Source organism: Borostomias antarcticus (genome assembly GCF_949987555.1).
Source record: "Borostomias antarcticus genome assembly, chromosome: 8".
Classification (NCBI taxonomy): domain Eukaryota; kingdom Metazoa; phylum Chordata; class Actinopteri; order Stomiiformes; family Stomiidae; genus Borostomias; species Borostomias antarcticus.
The window spans coordinates 15,929,663-15,956,233 of NC_140241.1; the positions used below are offsets into that span (position 1 = coordinate 15,929,663).

At 42.6% G+C, this 26,571-nt stretch overlaps 1 protein-coding gene across 1 annotated transcript in view; it reads right to left on the minus strand.

Moving 5' to 3' along the window:
• thsd7ab (thrombospondin, type I, domain containing 7Ab) overlaps nt 1-26,571 on the minus strand; it is a gene marked incomplete at both ends in the record, with an annotated part of 328,169 nt that overhangs the window by 124,423 nt on the left and 177,175 nt on the right. The window contains one exon of the mRNA XM_084442488.1: nt 22,461-22,627. Within this exon, the coding sequence (XP_084298614.1) occupies nt 22,461-22,627 (167 nt within the window). The remainder of the gene's footprint in view (nt 1-22,460; nt 22,628-26,571) is intronic.

A 26,571-nucleotide genomic window follows, 5' to 3' on the forward strand; every position in this document is an offset into this window, starting at 1 on the left:
CTTTCGTCTCACTTGGCACTTGCAATCAAAGTTTTTGATCCTGTCCAGTTCTTCTGCTTCACAGTCGATGTTCACGGTAACAATATCGATTGCTCTTAAAACTCTTTCCATGTCCTGGATGTCATCCCCGTCTTCACCATCTTCGTCGACTTCCAGCTCGAGATCAGAAGCATTGTCTTCATCTTCACTACCACATTCCGAGTTTGTACCATCGTCAACATCCATGTAGTCCTTTAGGTACGAATCCATAAGTTCTCCATTGTCGAATCGTCGAGCGGCGTTGAGCAGATCTTTGTTCAGAGCTTTAGCAAAAGCTGTAGCATCCATGGGTAAACTTGGGACTGAATGTAAACAAAGACGGCGTGCTGTTCTTATGGGCAGGGTGGGGGGCGGAGAACCCGGAAGCAATAGCCAATGAAAACAAATCATGCTAATCGATCTGCCCGCCCCCAAGCCCGGCTCGAAATCAGCTAAAAACGAGCTTAGTTTGCAGACTAATTAAACGTATTTCGTGAACCTAAAACTGTTGTCTGTTATAGTAAGTAGGTTCTTCACAACTTCAACTTTGGTAATACACAAAAAAACAAAAAAAAAGTTTTTTTTAGTTATTTTGCCCCCTAGCGCATTTCGGGGTTTGCCGAGTTGCGGACCAAATCACCAGCCGCTGTCACAATTTAATTATTACAAACACATATATCTACAGTATCTATCTCAGTAACCGTCGAGTCAAGACATGGTGTCTGTTAAGTCAAATGCGCAAAATAACAGTATTGTAAATATATTTGTTAGTAAAGATGTGGTGAATGTGAGGGTTTTGCGTTTTGTTTTTGGAACGCATTCAACTGGTACTCGTAAACTCCGGAAGTAAATTTGAAGACGAGGCACCAGCTAATGTAGCTGAGCGCAGTAAGCTATGGCTTCAGCACGATACAAAGAAGAAAAAAAAAAGCTTGATCAGAGGTGTGGATCCATACAAAATTGACATAGTCGCCATGAGTAAAGATCACTCATTATTGCCAATTATATCTGGACATTAACTATCTTGTGCATACAGAGCAGCATGTTTGACAGTGAGTGCGTTCACATGCACACTATACGCCGATCATAACCCGATAATGGTAATAATGCGATTATTGAAATGGTCTTGTGAATGCCTTTATCTAATTTCCAAAATCGGGGTAAGGTCTTAACACTAGAACCGCCAAAGATGTCCATTGGACAATTGTGGATTTTCATTTGCACATAACTATATTTAAAAAAAAACATTGAAGTCCGCCAGTCAATGACTTTACCTAAAATTGTGTTCTGTTGCACCCCCTATTGTTAAATATATTCAAGATCATTCAAATAAAAAAAATATTGTGTATGTTTTTAATTTATACCTATATCAGCCGCCAGCTGTTCAATGAACGGCTATAGGGAATTAATGAAGTATTATTAAGTATTATTCATTGGTTTGGACTCGCTGGGGACTGGTGGAGAGACGCATAGTCTACAGAGCCTCCCCAGACACGACTTTATCCTCCAGTTGGCTGAAGAGCTGCACGCCGAGTGGTTGGCGTCCAAACAGCCACCGGCGGCGCCCCTCGCAGTGTCCACATAAGAATACCCCCCAAAAAATACCTGCATGGTGAAGACAAGCTGCAGCAAGAACAGAACTGTCTACCAATGCATGAAGTGCACCAAAGCTGTCTGTGGCAGTTGCACTGCCAAGGTGCAGAGTATATGTGCGAATTGCATTTGAGCTGCCGCCTCAACCATGCGTAAGAGCAGAGCGCATCAACTCGTGTATAGCCTACAACTAGTAGCCCATAGCCATTAAAACGGCTTATTGTTTTATTAATATATATACAGTACAATCACAAGATGCATAGGCCTAGCCTAAAAAGCGATGCGTTCTCATAGGCCTATATTAACTTAGATAATTATTAATTACATAATTATTATCAGTGGCGGCTGGTGAAAAAAATAGGTGGGGCTGAAGGTTTTTAAACCGAACCCCTGTAGGGGGGTCTGGGGGCATACCCCCCAGAAGATTTTTTTTGTGATTTTCACATGTAAATCAAGCATTCTGGTGCATTCTGAGAATTGCAACTGTTATGTTGAATGTTATTGAACAAGCTTTTTGACTAGAATGACTATGAATAACAAACCTGACAAAACACGTTTCTGAAGTCAGACTGCACGTAACTCAAATTCAGTCTTTAAAAAAAAAAAAAAAGCCTTACCACTAATTAAACGGATGTCACTTGGAAAACCATGCCATCACAGCCCTGTAATAGACAGTGTTTTTCAAAGAGTCTGTTCTGGGTAGTCATCTGCAGTCAGCAGATGACCACCACACCCCTGAGCAATAATCCAGATGACAGAGAACCAATGAGCAAACAATTTGTTTTCGCAAAGATGATGGAACAAATGGTGCACATTTTCTCACCGCAGCTACTGCTACACCCATTCTACAAACAATATCAATATGGTCGGACCAAGACAGAGTACTGTCAAGCCTGAGTCCCAATAGCTTGATTTTCTTTACCTGTTGAATGACTTCACCCTCAATGACAAGATTCCCTTAGGATCTTGGGCTAGCTTATGCTTAGAGCCAAATATCATGGTTACCTTTTTTGATGTGTTCAGCACAAGTTTATTTACCTGAATCCTATTGTATATGATGCTAAGCTCCTTAGTCAAAACCTGGTTGAGCTCAAAACATGTGGGAGCGGCATAATGAAGAGTAGAATCCTCCGTGTACATTGTCAGGGATGCTTCCCTAATAGCAGGTGGCAAATCATTTGTGAATATGGAATAAAGGAGCGGGCCAAGGCAGCTCCCCTGTGGAACACCGCAGTTTAAATCTCATGTTTGATAGAGTGCCATTAAAATAGCATCTCTGTGACCTGGACGACATACATGAAAATGTAATTCTGTGTACTACCCTGTTCTTAAAAAAAAAAAATCATCACCTATTTAAGTTATGGTGCTGAGGTGTGGTGAAACACCAACAATTTGTATCTAACATTATTTCATTAAATAGGGCATATGACTTTGGCATAGGAGTCTGGTGAGGAGAGGCTTGGGGCAGTCTGGTGATGGAGAGAGCCTGGGACAGAGGCTGGTGGTTGTAGACTTTGCAGGATTGCCTGTGAATGACAACGAATGTGAGACAACAGAATACAGTGTATAGCCTCTGACTTGGAATGTCTGAGGCAGTCTGGTGAGGAGAGGCTTGGGGCAGTCTGGTGATGGAGACAGCCTGGGACAGATGATGTTGATGGAGAGAGCTTGGGAGCCTGGTTCAGAGGGATGGTCATGGAGAGAGCTTAGGAGCCTGGTTCAGAGGATGCTGATGTAGAGAGCTTGAGAGCCTGGTTCAGATGATGTTGATGGAGAGAGCTTGAGAGCCTGGTTCAGATGATGTTGATGGAGAGAGCCTGGGACAGAGGCTGGTGGTTGTAGACTTTGCAGGATTGCCTGTGAATGACAACGAATGTGAGACAACAGAGTTCAGTGTATGGCCTCTGACATGCACAGAAAGAGGTTAAGCTACTAGTCTAGCTTGCTTGCTGAATAATTCAAACAGCTTTTTGAAGTGATATAATCCAACCAAGTTAGGTTATTGAAAGTTCATATTAGCCGAGATATGAGCCAACGTTAGCTACAACTTTAGGTTTTGAGCAGGAGACAAAATGGCAAAGCAGCACACCGCTCTGACAAACTAGTGTAGAGTAACGTCAGTCTAGTTTGCTGATTAGTTAGCTAGCATCCAAACATTTAAAAAAAATTGTTGGTCATCTTAGCAAGGCAACTAGTTGCAATTAATGCTAGTGAATCCTATCATCTTAGGTTATGGAGCTAACTTTATAGCAGACGTAAAACGTTAGCTACTATGTGCTTCACTAGCTAGCTAACATAGCTAGCTAGCCATCTATTTATTAAGGATGGAGATCATAGCTAACAAAAAAACCTTCCGATCTTTATGGCAATTACAACTTATCATATACTATCTAACGTGTTACTAGCTAGCACTTGTTAACTAGCGACTAACGTGAGCAAGCTTCACCTGCTCATCCATTTATCAGACATGGAGATCATAATAAAAAACCTTACAGTTTTTATGACAATAAGCTACACCAATCTTAGAAAACGTAGCTAACTAACACATTATTTTACAACGACAAGTACTATTTCATCATCATTGCTAAATAGTGAGACGGCATCAAGCAGCCTCAACTTACCGTATTTGAGGGCGCAATGAGACAGAACGCAGTCCAGCTTGGGGAAATATTATTTCTTGAACGCTGAGTGGCTAGGGACGATAATATCTTCAGCCCCATGAGATATTTTTGATTGGCTAAGAGTTACTATACCATTTTCATGTTCTCGCTTTGTTGAATGCACTGGAAAGGGCTGAGACTCTATCGCCCCTGGCCTAAGGTTTCATTCACAGAAGAGAGATATAAACAAACATAATGGTTTATATTTTATATATTACACAGTATTGTACTTTATAAACCACCAGACCATAACTTTGATGACCACAACTTTTTTTAAATGAGTAATGACTTTTCACCACCGTGGGGCGGAGCCCCATCGCCCTTTATTGACCATCCGCCACTGATTATTATGTATCTACGTTCTATGCTGCATCTGTACAGTAGACGACTGTTTTATTTGGATCCTTGGCCAAAATGCTGTTCTTGTAGCCGTTTCATCGATTCTTTTCCTTTTGTGAAGTGTAGGCTATGCTATTCTTGTTAAAGTGCGGCCTAGGCTTTATTAAAAAAAAATATGAGAAAGGCGTCATAGGCCTAGACACATACAAATCATATGATGTTGCTTTCAGTAACATTAAAGTAGCACAGAAACGGACATTTGAGATCATCTAACTTCCGTAGTTGTACGTATTTCCGATGCAAACAAGCTATGAGGGTGAGACATAATGTTAGAGCAGGGGTCTCAAACTCGCAGGGGTCTCAAACTCGCGGCCATTTGCGGCCCGCCACACCACACCATCCCTACTAACACAGTACGTAAAACTGACGGGACACATTGGTGTAATTGTGGTAACTTTGCGACGGTACCAGCAGCGGACCTAGCTGACACCTAGCTGACACTTGCCTTTTCAGTCGCAAAATAACCAAAATAGCCGTCCTCAAGGACACTGTAAGGGAACGTAGCCGCCACTGCTGCTTAAATCCGTAACTACGATGTAATTAAATAACGTGACAATGTGGTTAGATCACAGTCCCAATCTGACTTTATTGGAAATGTGTCACAGTGGGTCAGAACATTTGTAAATTACTTAGGTTTTAAAATAAATTCTGAAGTCATACAGTTACAGAATTGTAATAATGAGGAGAAATCCTGCATGTCTGTTTTGTGTGTAATTACTCATTTACAGTTAATATTAACACTAAAGATTTGCAGTCTAGGCCTAATAAAAATAATGATAAAAAATATGCCTATGAATAAAGTCCTAATTGTGCAACCTAAATGTGAGCAATGAACGCTGAGCAGTGAAGGTAGAATGCAAGGCATTGGGCTACTTTCTTAGGTGACACAATTGAAGAACTAGACAAACAAGTTACACACTCTGTGCCAGTAGGTGGCTGTATGCACATCCGCCACTAAACCCAGCGAAGGAGAAGAAGAACGAGGACGGGTTAAACTTCCGGTCCGTTTGAAACAGAGACGATTGAGAAAGGCCAACACGCTGTCTTTGTCCCCGCGACAACACAGATCATGTAAGTATCTCAATTTCAATGTATACATTAGTATGTATACATACATACTATGTATTTTGGTATCGTCCCAGATAAAACACCAACGTTATGTGCAAGCTACCCTTTTGTAATGATTATCTATATGCAGATGCTCTCTTTCCAATGTTAGCTAACTAGCTAGCCAGCTAACGTGATTAGCCTTAGTACATCATGGCTAGCTAAGTAGCCTACGTAAAATTACTCTGTCGCAATTATTGTTATAACTAGCTTTTGTGTAATTGTAGCTTAAATTATAATGTTGGCTTGGCAACTTGAGAATATTTAAGTTGTGTACACTATAACTTTTATGAAGTGTTGTCGTGGGCCATTGTTTCCTAATAACGGGCAATGGTGGAGTCTTCTCGAGTCTAGCAGGCTCGCTTGAGCTCCTGCACGTTCGTACTGTTTCATCGCTTGGAATAAAATGCGATAATTAGCTTACTCATTGATTTCGCATTAACCCACGACACCGTTAGTATGTGTTTGTTTTTAGGCATTCATTTTTCCGAAGTTAACGTTAACATAATACTAGAAGCCCCAACAACGGAGCTAGGCTAGCTAGCAGGATTTGTTATAGCAGCCATCTTGGCTCATTTGGTTACAGCAGCCATCTTGGTGGATTTCATGTTACTCTTAACTGTTGAAATGGTTGGATTTTCTCGTATCCAGTGACATGGCACGCTTCCAATGAACGTATGCGACTTGCTTTTACAGCCATTTCATTATGTCCTTAGGCATCTGCTCCAGTCCAGCTGACCTCCCCAGCCCAGCCCCTGACCGCAGCTCCAGCCCTGACCACAGTGGAGTATTCAGATGAGGATGACCTCTTCTGCCCAGACCCTCGATTCAGATGTGGGTGACCCCCAGCCCGTCTCCCTAAACCTGCCTTTCCAGCCTGCCAGGATGGATGCCTTTTTTGTAAATAGTTTTTGTAAATTTTAACCTTTTTTTTGTGGGATACAACGGTCTGTTCCCAGTCTGCCTGCCACAGAATGCGCACTGTTTCATTTTTGTTTTTAGAACTTTTGCAATTGTCAGATAATGGGTTGCTAGCCAGAGCTTGTACATGCTTTTTTTTGCTTTTCTGGCTATGCGTAATGTGACAGACCGTAAACCTCATCCTTGTAAATATGTATACTTTTAATTTGTAATGTACTTTGTGTAATAAAATGTTCTAAACTGTTAATGGTGTTCAGTCTTATATTGGTTTGTATCATAATGCTTGCTGCTATATCCCCATATAGCATTAATTCGTTTTTGTACTGGTAAATGCTAAATATAGCCAGTGGTACTGCAAATGCTAAATATAGCCAGTGGTCAGTAAGTGACCATATTTGCACCGTGCGAAAAAGACGTGCAGACCAAGTCATATAAATACCTGTAAATCTAGTGTCAGCCAAGTGAGTTTATTACGGAAGTTCCTGCCCACGTTTTTTGCACGCGGCCGCACCATATTTGCACCGTGCGAAAAAGACGTGCAGACCAAGTCATATAAATACCTGTAAATCTAGTGTCAGCCAAGTGAGTTTATAACGGAGGTTCCTGCCCACGTGATCACGTGCGTTCTTTGCACACGGCCGCAACTTCTGAATGACGTGTCGTTCTAACGTAGCGTCTACTAATCGGCAGATCTCGCGTTTCCGTAAATGGCCGCGTAATTTCCGCACGCGGCGCAGATGAATCGTCACCTATAGCGGCCGTATGTAGAACATTTGCGCAACCTGCGTGTGTTAGTAGGGATCCAGCCCGTGACATAATGTCAGAAATATAATGTAATCCGGCCCGCAAAATAATTTATTGTAAACGGCGCCGGCAGGCAGGCCTACAATGCGAAATTCAAGTTGCTCAAACGTGGGGCGAAATTCTGTTATTGTGCGCAACGCGCGAGGTGAACGCTGCATACAGTCACAGGTGCAATCAATCCACACACGGCTATGAACTATGAACGGAATGCAGCTCGCCACCGAGAGGCTGTTTTCATGGTAAACTAACGTTAGGAACACAGACAGTTTCAAGAAATATGGACATTGCAGTATTTTTTCTGGTGTTCAATGGAAATGCTACCTGCCTGATATGCAAGAACAAAGTCGCCGTTCTAAAGGAATATAATGTCAAGAGCTATTCATTACTAAACATGGAGTGTCATAGGGAGATGAGAGGAAAAAAAGAGCCACACAGCTGAGAGGGCTAACGTCTCAGCAGTCTTTCAAGATAAGTGTCTGGCAAGAAATAGAGCAGTAGCCTACAGTGTCTGGTAAGAAATGGAAACCAACTTGAACTTTAATAAATGCAAGTACAGGTCCAGGACAGGCTTACAGTAGTGATGCATCTTACAGCTAAAACAGAATAAAGTACAAATGTAGGCTATTCAAGATAAAATAAAAGTAAGGAAAAATGATTTGCAGCACTAACTGTTAAAATATATTAAAATTAATGGAAACCGGTTAGTTATGGAATAGTCTTGCAACATTTAGAGACTGAGTTGTGAGTCTAGTAACGGAACCGAGGCTTAAGGATTCCCAAATGGGTGAAAATTAGTCTTGCAACATTTAGAGACTGAGTTGTGAGTCTAGTTATGGAAATGAAAAATGACATTTTCAGAAATTTCTTATAGTTAGTAGTAGTTGAAGTTGACATTGAAGTGGCCCTCCTATCAGTTGACGATACCAGCAGTGGCCCTAAGCCAATTTGTAGTTTGAGACCCCTGCTATAGATAGATAGGCTTTGTTCATAATAATTATATTACAACCAGACAGAGAACAAGGAGTTTGAGTTCACGTAGTTGTGGATGGTGTTTGTTTACGTTGCAGTCTAGCTTACAATACAATAGCTTCTCACGCCGTTCACTACCATTCCACATTTTTTCTGATTTAAGGTCCCATGACGGTTTTCTCTTCCTGCTTCTGCCTAAGCACTCCACAATACCACAATACAACGGTGTCATGTTTTACCGAAGGATAAGTGAAGAAGACGGTAGTTATCAGTGGCTTAAGCAGTTAGCTAATGTTAAGATCATTCCTGTAGCTGCTTTGCTGCTAATGCGAGTTCGTCTCCGTTCCTGCCCGAGAAACAAATAGCTACAGGAATCATCGTTGTAAAGTTAGCTATCTGCTTTTTAGCCACCGACAGCTACCGTTAATATTATGGAAGCTGCTGTCGTGAGCTAACTTGCTTTCACGGTCTTGTTGTGCAGCTTCACAGCCTGCTATTAGCAGACAGCACTTAAGTTGACAAAATCACACTTGCACATCATTAGAATTCCAACCATTTATATGGGATTTATCATGCAACTAAACATCGAACCTGATATTTCAACCTGTTGCCATCAGTGATCGGCGCGTCTGCTTGTTTGCGTCATGAATATCCTAGGCAATGACATTCCATGTAGTGTCCCAAAACTGTTGAATCATTCCCTATGTAGTTCACTATGAGTAGCACTACATAGGGAATAGGGAGTGAGTGAACCATTTCAAACACATCTCTGGTCAGCTCCATTAGCCATCTTACTCGTCCTGATGCCATGTTCCATATGAGAACACTCAGTTAGCCTACTGTATTAAACCTTTGTCCCGACACATGAGTTAACAGATATAGACCCGGCAACAGTTACAGAGATAGATACTATAGATAGATAGGCTTTGTTCGTAATAATTAAATTACGACCAGACAGAGAACAAGGAGTTTGAGAACAAGGTAGGCTCATCTAATGTGCGAGATGAGCTAGAGCAATGGGTCAATGAGTAGCCTGGTATTACTGCGCCCTCTATGGGCATGCGAGCGGTGGTGCAGAATGCCGTAAAGCATCTGTTAGAATCAAGCCCCCAGGATTCGAAATCTAAAGTGAAGGCCTATTGAACCGCGCCATCTTGGCTAGATTTGTAGTCACTTGGCTATTTCCGGTGACTTTTGACTTGCGCAGTTGAGTTTCTCTGGCCGACGCGCGTCCACGAAAAAGTTCACATTTATCTGAAATGTAGACGCGCGTTCCCGGCTCTCTCGGCTCTCCCCGCTTTGATTTAGCAATGAAAACCGGCTTGCATATTAACCTGTTTTTGTCAAATATATCAATTGGAGAAATTATTTTTTGATCCTGGCATCTTAGTTTTAACAGGTTAAATATAATTGAACATGTTTTGTTTGCTAGTAGATGGTATTCATTCCGTTCGCGATAACGTTATTGCAGCCAGGCTAAATTCCTCCAGGGAGCCAGTGACAGGCGAGTTGAAGAGCTTCACTCCCCGCCAGCAGGAGCATTGGCCGCGGCTACCGCATCTCGGATAACCCGCTGAGTTCCTGGCTGCTATTTCACACTCGCCCTTGATCAATCCCAATACCGATCCATGGTAACAATGAATCAATCGTTCAGATCAGATCGGAAGTGCTGCATGCATGTTACAACATCATTGTTACCTTTATTAACATAACCATAGCCTACATTTATCTCTCTAACGTTAGGCTATCCATCTTACACCAGTCGGCCATTCGATAAATGGAAGCGGTGAACGCCAACGTTGACTGAAAACACCCAAACTCAGTGTATCGTTTCATCTTCATGCTACACATCAACTCCTTTACATTGTATGTGAATAAATTCCTGTTATTCTAAAAATATCCCATTTCTGTCCATTCCTGGAAAAGGCTAATAATTGCTGTCAAATGATCACTCCAGTTTATCACCGTATCCCACTACCATTTCAACTATGCACAGGAGGTTGTCTTGTGGTCATTTTCATTAAAAAATGATTAGCCTGATCAGTTTGTTGTATGTATTAAGCCCTTTTTGAGCGGTATGCTTGTATTAATAGCTTATAGCTTGCCATACTCACCAACCTTGGGACCTCAGAAATAGGGAGCATTTCCAAACCAAATTGCGGGGGGGGGGGCATTAAAAGCATTACAAATTAGACATTAAAAGCATTAAAACGAAATGTGAAACATTATATATATATATATATATATATATGTGTGTGTATGGAGCAATTGTTTTTAATGTCCGACTTTTGTCTGTGCTGTTCAGTAAATGTGCATCTGTCCTAATTTATTGTAGCCTATCTATCTACTACACAACCTAGTTCAAATTTATGAATCTCCCGCGGAAGTCAGGAGGGTTGGCAAGTAGGCTATGGTCACTGCTCCCCAGTAAAATTGAATAATTGAGGGGTTACTTACAGTACAAAAAAGTACAGCATTTGTAGAACTCGGATGATACTACATAAATTGCCATGCAAAGCCAGAGACTGTTGCTTGTAGACGACAAGACTGCTGTAACCATTCAAATGTGGAGGCTACACTGCATTGAAGGTGGGTTGGCTTACTTGACACAGAACACAGAAAACGGACACCACAAAAAAGGGCTTAAAGCAGGTCCTAAACAGCAGCAGGTCTGGTTGAGGTGTGAACTGGTCTCCTAAAAATGGCTTGAGCTGTGAGGATAAGAGGAGGCACACTGTTTCTGTTATTACATTTCAATAATAGAATATGACACACAAACCACATACATACACACATACACATACAGCCCGTCTTGGTTTAAAGCCCACTCACCAACGTCAAGGTGAAAGCCTATCGAGTGGGAACACGAGACCAATCACGAACAGGACAAACTCAGACGGGACAACACAGCATACAAATAATCAAGGAATATGTATGTTGTCATGCTGTTTCACATTTCGTTTTAATGCTTTTAATGTCTAATTTGTAATGCTTTTAATGCCCCCCCCCCCCCCCGCAATTTGGTTTGGAAATGATCACGCCGCGGAAGATTCATAAATTTGAACTAGGTTGTGTAGTAGATAGGCTACAATAAATTAGGACAGATGCACATTTACTGAACAGCACAGACAAAAGTCGGACATTAAAAACAATTGCTCCATACACACACATATATATATAAGACAATCTCCTGTGCATAGTTGAAATGGTAGTGGGATACGTTGATAAACTGGAGTGATCATTTGACAGCAATTATTAGCCTTTTCCAGGAATGGACAGAAATGGGATATTTTTAGAATAACAGGAATTTATTCACATACAATGTAAAGGAGTTGATGTGTAGCATGAAGATGAAACGATACACTGAGTTTGGGTGTTTTCAGTCAACGTTGGCGTTGACCGCTTCCAGCTATCGAATGGCCGACTGGTGTAAGATGGATAGCCTAACGTTAGAGAGATAAATGTAGGCTATGGTTATGTTAATAAAGCTAACAATGATGTTGTAACATGCATGCAGCACTGCCGATCTGATCTGAACGATTGATTCATTATTACCATGGATCGGTATTGGGATTGATCAAGGGCGAGTGTGAAATAGCAGCCAGGAACTCAGCGGGTTATCCGAGATGCGGTAGCCGCGGCCAATGCTCCTGCTGGCGGGGAGTGAAGCTCTTCAACTCGCCGGTCACTGGCTCCCTGGAGGAATTTAGCCTGGCTGCAATAACGTTATCGCGAACGGAATGAATACCATCTACTAGCAAACGAAACATGTTCAGTTATATTTAACCTGTTAAAACTAAGATGCCTGGATGAAAAAATAATTAATCCAATTGATATATTTGACAAAAACAGGTTAATATGCAAGCCGGTTTTCATTGCTAAATCAAAGCGGAGAGAGCCGGGAACGTGCGTCTACATTTCAGATAAATGTGAACTTTTTCGTGGACGCGCGTCGGCCAGAGAAACTCAACTGCGCAAGTCAAAAGTCACCGGAAGGCCAGAAAAGCACAACTGCGCAAGTCAAAAGTCACCGGAAATAGTCAAATGACTACAAATTTGCCAAGATGGCGCGGTTCAATAGGGCTTCATTGTTGATAGCGGCCAGTGAATGGAGTGGCTGTATCCAGTTATATTAATACATCCATGGTTAGAATACCGCAGGTCAAGTTACATTCTTATGTTCTCACATCTGTAGCGCCACCTACTGCTTACAGGAAGTCCTCATAACTCCTACATACATTATCCAATTTACCCCAAATTGCTCACGCTTGATGAAGGTCACGTCCTGAACACAACTGTAGGTCAGTATTAAGTCATACTTATAGCGCCGCCTACAGGTCAAGCAGGAAGTCCTCATAACTCCTACATACATTGTCCAATTTACACAACATTTCTCACACTTCATCACCTACTGGTGACAGGAAGTTTCTCTTAGTACTGGACACTGAAATAGCATACCCTTTAACGGCGCGCCCCCAACACGCATGGGGTGCGAGGGCCCGCTCACTGCTGCTCGCAGCCCTAGTTGTTATTATTACCTTGTTGTCAACAATTTTTTTTCTCCATCTGTATGTAATTTAATTATTCCGAACATATCTATCTACAGTATCTATCTGAGTAACTGACGTTGGGTCAAGACGTGGTGTCTGTTAAGTCAAATTAGCAAAATAACAGTATTGCTAACAATAGCTAACTTGCCTAGAACTACAAAGATTGGGCGAAAGAGGGTTTTGCGTGTAGTGTAGCTGAGCGCAGTATGGCTTCATCACGATACAAAGAAAAACTAGGGCTGCAAGCAGCAGTGAGCGGGCCCTCGCACCCCAGGCGTGTCGGGGTGCGGCGCCGTTAAAGTGTGTGCTATTTCGGTGTCCAGTACTGAGAGAAACTTCCTGTCACCAGTAGGTGGCGCTCTAAGCGTGACTCATTACCGATGCATAGATGTGTTCAGGACGGTACCTTGATGAAGCATGAGAAATGTTGTGTAAATCGGACAATGTATGTAGGAGTTATGAGGACTTCCTGTAAGCAGTAGGTGGCGCTGTAGGTATGACACAATACTGATTTACAGATGTGTTCAAGATGCGACCTTCATCAAGCATGAGCAAATTGGAGTAAATTGGATAACTTATGTAGGAGTTATGAGTACGTCCTATTTCACCAGTAGGTGGCGCTGTAAGTGTGACTCAATACCGACGCATAGATGTGTTCAGAATGCGACCTTCATGAAGCGTCAGCAATTTGGTGCAAATCGGATCATGTATGTAGGAGTTTAGAGGACTTCCTGTTTCACCAATAGGTGGCGCTATAAGTATGACGCAATACTGACACATAGATGTGTTCAGGACAGAACCTTCATGAAGCGTGAGAAATATCGGACAAATCGGATAATGTATGGAGGAGTTATGAGGACTTCCTGTTTTATGGCGAAATGTCAAAATTTGGCGGGGCACCACGGCAAGGGTGTTTGGTGAAAACTCAATTGTTTTGATAACTTTTGATATCAAAGGTGTTAAGATGAAGCTGACCGAATATAAAGTTGATCGGATTAAATCTGTAGGAGTTTGTTAAAGTATGAGGCATGGAAATGGTAAAAACAAGGAAAAAATGGCACATAAAGAGCAAAATGGCTGACTTCCTGTTGGAAGTTGGGTATAGCTCCAAGAGACATTTTAGTGTGTCTCGATGAACTACATATGTCAACCGAATGACGTTCGCCTACATCAAACTGAAAGGTGAGGCTCGCCATTTAAAATTGTCCAGGGCTCTTTTTTTGCCATGCCCATTTCCATCACCCATGAAATATCAAAATTTTCACCGGGACTGATGTATCTGCAAAGTTTCATCCATTTTCATCTATGTTTAGGCCGCCAAAAAAACATTTTTTTTAGGGAGAAGAAGGTAGGAGAAGAATAATAATCCTTACAATTTCAATAGGGCCTCGCACCGCCAGTGCTCGGGCCCTAATAAGTTTGATCGGTGGTGTGGATCCATACAAAATTGACATAGTCGCCATGAGTAAAGATCACTCATTATTATTATTGCCAATTATATCTGGACATTAACTATCTTGTGCATACAGAGCGGCAGGTTTGACAGTCTTGTACTAGAAGGGATTCCCTGCCTCATGTTCTCCCCTCCACTTTGGTGGAGAGGAAACATTCTGTGGACATGAGCTTAATCGAGTTATGCATCTTTTAGCTAGGTTACTACCACCACTAGCTAGTTTAGCTAGCTAGATAAACCAGTCACTGTAGATGTATTCAGAGATCTACAGTAAGCTAACCAATCAATGTATTTTGCTATCTACAGTAGACTGTACTGTACCTCTGTCTTTCTTTTGCTACTGGTATAGCCTACAGCCTACTTTCAATTTTGCTAAAATAGCATTCATTAAAATGTAGCCTATTACATTGTGATGCTTTTATTTTCCTACTGTTTCAAAAGCAAGACATTAAGAGTGCTATTTTGGATAGCTAGCCTAGTGGAGTAGGAGAGAATGTGCGTCGTTATCTAATAGGCTTTTCGCGACCGAGGACCGAATGATATTCATTGAACAATCAAATCATCACTAACAATGAAACTAATAGATTTCCTCCCTGTCTTTCTGTGGCATTCACTACCAGCAAAATACAGGCCCTCAATTGATTTATATTAGGGTAGCCTATCCAACTGGACCACTCCAATCAATGTTGAATGTACTTTTATTCTTTAAGTTTTACAGAATACAGTGTCCACAGTGTCTGCATCTGACAAGAAATAGGCCTACTGAAATAGCCTAACAGGCAGTGATCAACAACAGGCCCTGGTGAGAATGTCGCACACAAAATAAAATAAGTTTGTAAGTAACTTTAACTTGTATCTGACTTTCATTGTGAAAAGATATAGCCTATATTTTTCTGATAGGACTGATTTTTTACTTTAGACATATTATATTATATAATAATTATATAATTAGTTTGATAAGCAAAATATGCATCAAAACAAATAAATTACTTATTTTGGAATTATATCGGTCTCCAACATTGCAGGGTTATTTTGACGGTAGTGAATTATTGATTGGCTCTCTAGGTTAGGATTCTAGCTTCTGATTGACTGGCTAGGTTGTCAAGAGTTTGATAAATCAACCAGCTCATCCATGGCTTGACATGTTACACTAGCTCACCACTCGCCAGCAACGAACCTGGACTAGACTATTGCAACACCCCTCCCTCTGCTGCTAATTATTTTATATTCAAATAAACTGGATGGACGCGTTTCCTAGCCCCACCAATCTTCAGTGGGCTAATGGATTGTGGGGGAGGGGGTTGCTTCTAACGTTAGCGGATGCTGTTGTGGCCATCGCTAGTTTGATTGATAGATGGATGGATTTAACGTCCAAAGTATTGTGCAAGTATTGTGTAGGCCTATGTGTAAGAGATGAATGGTTGTAACCATGAACCCAGCCAGGTAGATTATCAGCATTTATCACCAGCCTCAATTGATGCTCGCGTGAGGACTTTCCTCTACGTGTTGCCATTGATTTAAACCACCGTCTCATCTAGGCTACTTCGTGTTGCTGCATTTTTACCTTTATGCTTTCATGTTTTTAGAGCACAATCAACATTTTCCAGGATTCCAATATGAGTCCATCCATTCATCCAACTTTGTGCTGTGCGCAGCTCGCTCTCCAATGAGCACAGCGGTCCATGTAGCCTACTTTAACCAACAAATACATTTCCATCTCCATTTGCGTTACATGGCTGGTGCACAATCCCCTTTTCATACTTAAATTATGCTAGCCAGCAAGTTCACAAGCAGGACTGGCTTCATCCAAAGTGATTGTAGTACCACTCTACTCACTACTATAATAGCACAATGCACCTCCTTTCTAAACAAATTCCCTACATTCTTTCAATTGGGAATTAGGGAAATTGAATCAGAAAATCATCATTTTTGATCATTGACTCAAACAAACCAATTTGTTGTTCCATGATTATACAGATCTGATAATAGGAATTATGTCTTGGTATATGGATTGATCATAAACTCAGTTTTAAATATCATGTAGATAACCTTGCCAGTAAGCTGCGTCAGAAGATTGGCTTCTTGTACAAAAACAAATCATGCTTTCCCATTTTTTGTAGAAAAAGAATTGTGGAAGCACCATTCTTATCTGTCTTGGATTATGCTGGTGTGATTTATAGACATGCAGCATCTTCAACGTTTAAGCCACTTGATTCAGTTTATCACTCCGTCCTTAGATTTATTACAGGTGCAAGTTATAATACTCCCCACTGCCTTTTATATGACATGGTTGGTTGGTCATCCCTTGAAATGAGGCGAAATACCCACTGGTTGTCGTATATCTTTAAAGCACTTGTAGGTAAACTGCCTCCTTACATCTCCAGGTTGTTAACCCCTCCCCCTGTCAATCCCTACCCTACTCGCTCTAACGCTTGGCTTGTTCTTGAGGTTCCTTGTACTAGGACAGAGCTTGGCAAAACTGCCTTTCCATTTGCTGCTCTGCATGCCTGGAACCTACTACAGAACACTTTTAAGTTAGGGTGTTTTCAAACCTATTTTTCGTTGCGATTCAAGGGGAATCAGAACAAAATTGATACAATGTTGCAACTATCCTTAGTTCCAATTTGTGTTCACACGGCAGAATACCCAATCGAGACAGATCTCAGTTCTGAACTCGCCTCCAACACGCTTCGCTTGCAGACAGCCTTCTGATTGGTCAGAATAGAAGGGTTCGCGGGATGTTTATTTTCAATAGAAGAATAGAAGGCTATACATTCGTCATGGGTAGGTTATGGTACTTTCGGGTGTAGGCCTACATACTGTACATACAGAGTTGTAACAGGGGCAGGAACCTATGTGCGGTTTCGGTAGGAAAATAATATGTGACGGACGCGGATCTATTTTCGAATGGCGAATAAAACCTACATATAAGTGCGTATTATGCAGTGTGCAGAAATCTATACAGCAGACGTACGTAATGTTAGCTCTTATACTTCTGACGATGACATTCTGCTCGGCAAGTGTTGTGTGTTGCGGCAGTAGTGAGTCCTCATGTAGGCTACGGCAATGTTTGCTAGAGTTGGTTTCCGGCTAGCTTTCGTTTTGAGGGCCAGATGCTTTCAGACCACAACTGAATCGTAAGGGAGAACGCTTGAATCGAGACGATACCACCCTCTCCAGGTGGGGTCGTCGCGGTTGGTTTGTTGCGGAACCGGTCGCAATTTCTATGTTCAAACATGCCAAAATGAATCGTAATACGAGGGTAACGCGATCAATTTCGGAATAAAACCCCTGGTGTGAAAACACCCTTAGACTCTCTCCCATCCTATCAACTATTTAAGGACATGGCTGAGGACCATTTTGTTTCTTTGTGTAATTGTTTTACTTGATGTTATGTAATGTGTGTATTGTTTTATCCTATTTATTTGTCTGTATATTGAACTGTATATGTTTATTCTTGTGAACTTGTGAACCAAAAATGAGGGTCTCCCTCAGTGGATCCCCGAGGTGAAATAAAGGCTTGAAATTAAATATGTGTTGCCTACCATGGCTATGAGCCCCATCTCCCCATTGCAATATATTATTAATATGTATAATATATTCTTAATCTAAAATGTACAATCACTTTTTTGTAAGAAGTTGCTCCTCTTATGGTATTCTGGTCTTTGCTGAGTGGTTGAAACTGTACACTCGTTTTGTCATGAGCGCAGATCGCACTATGGTAAATGGACTGCACTTTACAGCGCTTTTATCCAAAGCGCTTTACAATGAAGGCCTCTCATTCACATACCAATGGCAGCAGCTGCCATGACTGCTCATTGGGAGCAATACGGGGTTCAGTGTCTTGCCCATGGACACTTCGACATGTGCCAGGAGGAGCTGGGATTCAAACCGCTGACCCTACTATCATTGGACGACCCTCTCTATCACTGAGCCACAGTCAAGTAGATGGAAAACAACTTGCAATATTCAGAGTATACACAGTAACAGTAATCGGACACTGCAGAGAGAGAGAAACTCCTCTTGTAAAATAAGTAGCTATTCTTCAGTATCCGGAGCACCAAGCACATACTGTACATATTGCATCATAAATTGCTCAAAAGTCACCCAACCACTCGTGTAATCAAAATGCTACTGATTTTTTCACCCCAGTGCCAGCACTGCTGTTGTTTGGAAGACAGCTTTGACTTAAAGCAAGTCTGGCAGGTCAAGGTGTCAATTTATCCCCTCATTTTCACTTCCCAAACAACTGGAATCTCAGCACATCTGGCAGGTCACAGTGACCAACTCTTGTAACAGCATTCTGGGTTCAAGAGAGGGTAGGGCTAGCAGGCCTACTTAGCATATGGAACCAGGCTTAAAGCAGTTCATGTTCACAGGCTGGGACAGATGAACATGAGTGCATTGACAAGGGACAGTCAAGACAGTGGAATGAGGCTGTGAATATTCTAGATTTACTGCAGCACTGCTGGAGTCTCACCGGAACACGAGCGAATGAGGACGTGTGATGGTTCACCAAAGAATGTCTCTGACATGTCTCTGATATCGTTGACATGTCTCTGATGTCTGACATGGCTCTGTTGTCTCTGACATGTCTCTGATGTCTTTGACATTGAATGGTTACGCACGCAAGCGTTGACAACGCAGCAGCCCAGTCGCACCTTTCATCTTAAATAACGACGTAAGAGCAAGGCTGGTTATTCAGTGCACTAATGTTCATCTTAACTGGTTAACCAGCTATTTAGATAATAGACAACACTATGTACAGTTTGCTGGTAACACATCTGAATGTATGAATATTGAATGCAGAGTCCCACACGGCTCAGTCCTGGGGCCTAAACTCTTTATTTAGTATGTTAATAACATATAGAAGTGTAAAACATATTGCAGTTAGTTTTGTTTCTAAATGACCCATTTTTTAAAGTTCAGGACAAGATTTAAAAGGTGTAGCTTTTGTAAATTAAATTATCAAACTTAGAGCTGCAATAACATTTTTTTTATTTATTTTTATTTATTTTTATTTTTAACAAAGCTAATTAAAACCACCTGATATCAGATTGTTTCATTGAGCCATAGCGTCTTAATAGCGTTAAACTTCAATGACTCCCCCCTACCAGTCACCACATCTTGTTATTCCGGCATTTCTTCCTGTGTTCTCAAATTACGGCCCATAACTTTGCACCGCCCCCATGCCTTTAACGTACATATTTACACTATAGGCCTTTCATTTATAAACAAGTCTATTATGTTTATATTAGTCTATTATGAGTATAATTACATATGAATATATATTTTTGCTAACCAATGAAAGGATGAAAATGTTCTGTTATCTATGATGGATGGAATTAATATTGAAATAATACATCCATTTAGATGTTGGAGCAACATAAAGCCATTGTTTATACTACAGAGAAGAGCTGTAAGAATTATTCATGAAGTACATTAAAGAGAACACACCTTAAAGGTATAATATGTAATATGTGGATTAAAATAAACATTTTTTCAAAAATAATACATCCATAGGGTTTTGCGAAGGCTGCAGAGTAAAAGTATTGCTTTTCCATAAAAAACATTTTTTTGTCTTATTACATTATGAAATTATGATGGCCCGACAATGACACTCTGTTGATATCATACCAGCCAATAATATTACACCGTTGGTACTGCACGCTGGGTTGCTAGGTACTATTCTAGCTTCACCACTGTGAGATTAGCAGTAGCCAGCTAACATTATACTTCCATGAATTAGCAGCATTATAGATGTTGGTTAGTGTGTGTGCGACTATAAAACGACAGCTTTTCCGTCCACTTCCGCTCACTCTTTTCAGCTAAACGTTTGGTAAAATGGCCGAGTTTTGTGGTCCTGCTTCTCCGCCTGAGCCCCGGCAAACCGTGCAATACGAATCTCAAAAGCTCAGTGACCGAAGAAGGAGCAAAAGTCGGATAGATATCAGGCGAGCCTTTGCTCGTTGGACAGAGTTTATGGAGTTTCATGGGATAAAGTTGCATGGTGACATGGCTACTTTTCTACTAGACTGGTAAGCTAGCTAACTAGCTATGTTATCTTTCTTGGAATCTGCATAGCCAGACCTAACGTTATCTCCACACTACAGCATCTAACATAACTTATAACATGGCACTCTGAAATACTTTATTGTGATTACTGATTAGTGTAACGTTATGTTCCTCTCGGAGTGAAGATCTTATCACAGTATGACTGAAACGGTGCATTCTCTGGCATTTTGGCAACCAATACGTTGTGTTGTTGCAGTTCTTATCTTTAGACACTAGATGGGGGAAATAATCCACATATTACATATTATACCTTTAATGAAGTCTGGGATAATGACACTTAAAGGAGAATGCTTGTTTTTGACAACCTGGACCTTATTTACGGCATATTATCACTGAGAATGCAGCTTCTAAAAAATATATTTTCCGCCACGAAACGGTTGTTTTCCTCAATCTGTCTTTATGAATTGCTAGTTGTGCTTACATAGAGTGAGGGCTTGTTGTGGTTTTTCACATGCCTCTGTAATATGATCTTTAGAAACGTCTTTAGAACTGAAATTGCTTCCCCACATGCTCCAGCACGCATGTGCACAGCACGCAGACTGGCTATTCTCCGTTACGTCTGTAAGCTACACTCGCAGCTCACATTCTCTACTCTACGATCGGCTTGTTGGTGCCTGGAATATTGTGTGCAATATGGCTGAATATTTATCAGATTTTGAGGATATAGAAGATGACTTAGAATATGATGGACGCCGATCGTAGCGTATAGAATGTGAGCCGCGAGTGTAGCCTACAGACGTAGAATAGCCAGTTTGCGCGCTGTGCGCATGCGTGCTGGAGCAAGTGGGGAAGCTATTTAGTTTCTAAAGACGTTTCTAAAGATCATATTACAGAGGCATGTGAAAAACCACAACAAGTCCTCGCTCTATGTAAGCACAACTAGCGATTCATAAAGACAGATTGATGAAAACAACCGTTTCGCGGCAGAAAATATATTTTTTAGAAGCTGCATTCTCAGTGCCCCGTCCGCCGCAATTACATGGATATACTTGGCTCGCGCTGGATTTTAAATTTCTTCTAGAGGCCTCCGAATTACACTAATGTTATCACGGTGAGTCAAACGTCTTATAATATGCCGTAAATAAGGTCCAGGTTGTGAAAAACGAGCATTCTCCTTTAAGGACTTAGTTGAGGTACAAACATTATTATTTATGCACAGGGCAAAAAAACTGAATATTGCCACAACATTGACAAAGGCTGTATGTTTTTAGTGTAATTATTACAATTTTCATGTAATTAATTAATACAATTTTAATGTAATTTTAAACACCGGTATGCACAATTTAAAGCAGATGTGCTTTTCAGTGTTTGGAGTCAAATTATGGAACTCGCTACAAAACAAATTTAAGGGTTGTACAAATATATTTCTGTTAATAAAATGTATAAAGAAATAATAATTAATCTATATAAAGATGTCAGTGTATGTATTGTTTAAGGTATGGTTGATGATGATGATGATAATAATAATAATAATAATAGTTATAATAATAATACGAATAATAATAATATTATTATTATATTATTATTATTATTATTAGTAGTAGTAGTAGTATATTTATGTTTTGTTAAATTTTCATGCCTTGATTCTTAGATGTCTGTAATTGACAGACCATTGATTTTTTATAAGGGGCAGCCAAAAATAAGATTTTCTTCTTCTTCCTGCTCCTTTTCGACCATTGAATGTGTTAATTGATCATGGAATATGTTAATTGATCATGGAATGAGTTAATTGTTTAAATATGATCATTGCCAGGAGCGAAACAAATAACAGAAGAAATGAAATTCAAGCAGGGTTTCCATGAACTGTGAGAAACTGCATGAGTCAAAAAACAAACCAAAAAAATGAACAGAGCATGTCTTTAGTTATTAGTGAAAAAGATCTCACTGAGACATGAGTGACTGGTGAGTTACCTGCATTCTGTGGGAGGCTGCTGGGGTCGCTGGCCTGGATGCAGTAGGCCTCCCTAGTCTGAAGACCGCCTCCGCAAAGCCCTGTCTGGTTGCTACGCCGACGATCCTGTTGGCTTAGCAACGAGTCCACTCTGCAGTCACTCCACTCGGTGGTGTTCCAGTTGTAACTGAGGAACCAGGGAGAACACAGATGAACCAGGGAGAACACAGATGAACCAGGGAGAACACAGACCAGGGAGAACATAGATGAACCAGGGAGAACACAAAACAGGGGGAACACAGATGAACCAGGGAGAACACAGATAAACCAGGGAGAACACAGACCAGGGAGAACATAGATGAACCAGGGAGAACACAAAACAGGGGGAACACAGATGAACCAGGGAGAACACAGAACGGGGGGAATACAGAAGAACCAGGGAGAACACAGATGGACCAGGAAGAACACAGATGGACCAGGGAGAACAGATGAACCACAGGGAACACAGACCAGGGGAACACAGATGAACCAGGTGAACACAGATGGACCAGGGGAAACACAGACCAGGGGGAACAGATGAACCAGGGGGAACACAAATGGACCAGGCGGAACACAGATGGACCAGGGTGAACACAGATGGACCAGGGAGAACACAGACCTGGGGGAACACAGATGAACCAGGGAGAACAGATGAACCACAGGGAACACAGGCCAGGGGAACACAGTTGAACCGGTTGAACACAGATGGACCAGGGGGAACACAGATGGACCAGGAGGAACACAGATAGACCAGGGTGAAAGGATGCAGGTGTGAGTTTCTTGCTCTGTCAAAGCCCCTTTACAACCAATCACACCTGCTGCCTCTTGAACTCATTACACCTGACAGTAACACACTGCTGACATGCTTCCCTGACAGGCTGGTGAGAGCTCCATTGTAGCATCCGAGAAGGGGCGAGGCAGACACCTTCTTGTGGTGCGATCAAGCTGCGATAAACCACCGCAAGCGAAACAAAGTCTGCCAACTGAGGGCCACCACCCGGGCTGGTGCTCAGCTGCCACAGGCGGGGAGGGTAGCCGGCGGAGCTTTCTCTGCCAGCTCCCAACCCAGAATTCTGCAGCTGAACACTGAAGGGCTCACCCCCAGTAAAATTGACGGCATCGAACACCTGGTCTACACCACCAAGGCCCTCGTCATCCTCCTCCAGGAGACCCACTGCGTAAAAGCAGATAAACTAGCTCTCCCAAATTTTGCTCTAGCTGGTTCTATCCTAAGAATGAAGCATGGCCTTGCTACATTTGTCCATCAAAGGTTGAACTGGACTCTCGCCGACCAATCCCCAACTGGCTCTGAGATTGAGTGGTTGTGTGTGGACGTTGCTGGCTTTAAAATCGTCAACGTCTACAAGCCTCCGCCCTCGCAAATCATACCAGCGTATCTCCCAGTCTTCCCCCACCCCTGTCTCTATGCTGGCAACTTCAATTGCCAGCATGAATATTGGGGGTACAGCACCAATACATCCGACGGAGAGAACCTGGTTACTAGGGCAGTTAACAGCCTGGCGGCCCGGTTGTATGATCCCAAGGGTGCAGCCAGCTTTGTCTCCGGTCGCTGGAAAACTGGGACGAATCCCGACCTGGCATTCGCGAGTGTCAGAATTGATAATTGGCTCCCTGTGACGCGTTGCTAGGAAAGTTTCCGCGGTCCCAACATCGACCACCGCTGATAACCATGCCTAAACTCATGGACCTTGTCCCAAGCGGTGAAACGATGGTACTTCCGAAAGGCCAACTGGAAACGCTACCGCCTCCTTACCTATAGATCCACGAGGTGCCTCCCACGACAACACCAACGATGTGGACAAGGCGTACCAGGAACTCTGTGGCATACTGGTGAAACCAGACAAAAAATCCATCCCACACGGACGTTGCAACAGCTACAAACCATGCTGGAATGTGGAGTGCGAGAGTGTCTACTGTGCCTTCCTCTGGGTCCCCCCAGGAGGATTATTATTAATCACAGCCTGCTTATTAATAAGTTACAGTGCTATGGCTTCTTTTCCAGTGCGACCTCATGGTTCAATCATTACCTCACAGATAGGAAGCAGTGTGTGTTTTTTAATGGTAGCTACTCCAACCAGATTAGCATAGATTGTGGTGTTCCACAGGGGAGCTGCCTTGGGCCATTATTATATACTATATTCACGAATGATTTGCCCTTGTGTGTAAAAGATGTGAATACTGTTATGTATGCCGATGATACAACTCTTTACTCGGCCGCCACCTCTGAGCAGTCTGTTACTGAGACTCGAAGCAGAGCTCTGACAGATGTCAACAACTGGGTTCAACACAACCAGTTGGTTTTAAACATCGCCAAGACTAAGTCCATTGTGTTTGGATCTAGATACAGGCTTGCTAACAACCCAGTACTAAATTTGTCCATTAACAATATTAACATCGAACAAGTGAATAGTATTAAACTCCTGGGATTAACCATCGACAAGTCATTATCCTGGTCTAATCACATAAAGAATATGGTGAGCAAAATAGGCAAGGGAAGTGAGACGAAAGTCAATGGGGGCTGTACATATTTTTACATTGAAACTGCCTGAGCGGTACACAAAGTGGGAACATTGTACAGGTACTCACCAAAATGCGTACCGCCTCAATAGGGTTACAATGGGGGCTGTACGCCCAAGTACAGACCCGGTTTCTCCACCGGTGGGCGCCGCCGAGCCACCGCCCACTGCCCAATGGGGGTCTGTGGGCCCGTTACGCGGCGTACCACGCCCATGCAACCCGGCTGGAGGCCGTACGCCCTGTACAGCTCGGGCTGTACGCGCGGAGGCCGTACGCCCTTATAGCTCAGGCTGTATGCGCGGGGGCTGTACGCGGCGTACGACCCGGGCGGGTTTCTTGACCGGCTGTACGCGGGTGTACAGCCCGGGCACTTTTCACTCAAAAACGGCGTCCCCGATCACGTGACCTCTCGGGACGCCGTTTTTGGGCGGAGCCTCGCCAAATTTGAACCGAGCGCCCTCCGGAGGGCGCTGATGAAGCCTACGGTGCCCAAAAGTGTCTCGGGCCGGTTTCGAGTTTGACCCCCACCGATCGGGCTGACCTCCGGTCAGGGCGGAGGCCCGCCCGTGGCCTAACGGCGTGCAGAGTTTCGGACCAATCAGAGAGCTTGATTTTCAAAGTTGTCCGATCGGCACGAAATCCGGTGAGCGTGATCGGGGCCTAAGGGCCCACTGTATGTCGGACCAATCTGAGCATCCCATGTGGGCCAATCAGAGAACGGGATATTCAGAGCGGTCCGTTCGGTACGAAATCCGGTGAGCGTGATCGTCACCTCAAGGCCTAAGGGCCCTCTGGGTTTCGGACCGATCGGACTGCTCAATTTATTTTTATACGCTACAGTAATATTTGGCTGTACACCGACATGTGGGGGCTGTACGCGTGTTTCTCATGATTGGTTGGGAGTAGGAGGCTGATACTGTAGTATGTTCATGGCAACCTTTGGTACTGTAGGACCACCAATTTATAGCCTCCTAGCCCCCACCACTTTGGAGAAACAGGCGTGTACAGCCGCCACAGGTCGGTGTACAACAGCAATAGGTTTACATGATAAAATTGCTCGGATTGGCTCGAAACTCTGCACAGTAACAGTACACAATGGAGACATGAACATACTGCCATATCAGCCTCCTAGCCCCTGTCAATTTGGAGATATTGGCCCGGACACTTGCCATACACACCTATTGCCGTTGTACACTGACATGTGGCGACTGTACACGCCTGTTTCTCCAACATGGATGGGGCTAGAAGGCTGACACTTGGTGGTCTTAGACTACCTATTGGTGCCATGAACATACTACAGTATCAGCCTCCTAGCCCCATCCATGTTGGAGAAACAGGTGTGTACAGCTGCCATAGGTTGGTGTACAACAGCAATAGGTTTGCATGGCAAGTGTCCAGGCCAATATCTCCAAAGTGACAGGGGCTACTCTCTTAGTGTGCTGTGTTTCGAGGCAATCTGAGCAATTTGAATTTTTGACCAAAATCTCAAAATCGACTTCCAGCAGCCGAGAGGGTAAAATTCAACTTCCTCCAATCCTTACGGTATTCGGAGGG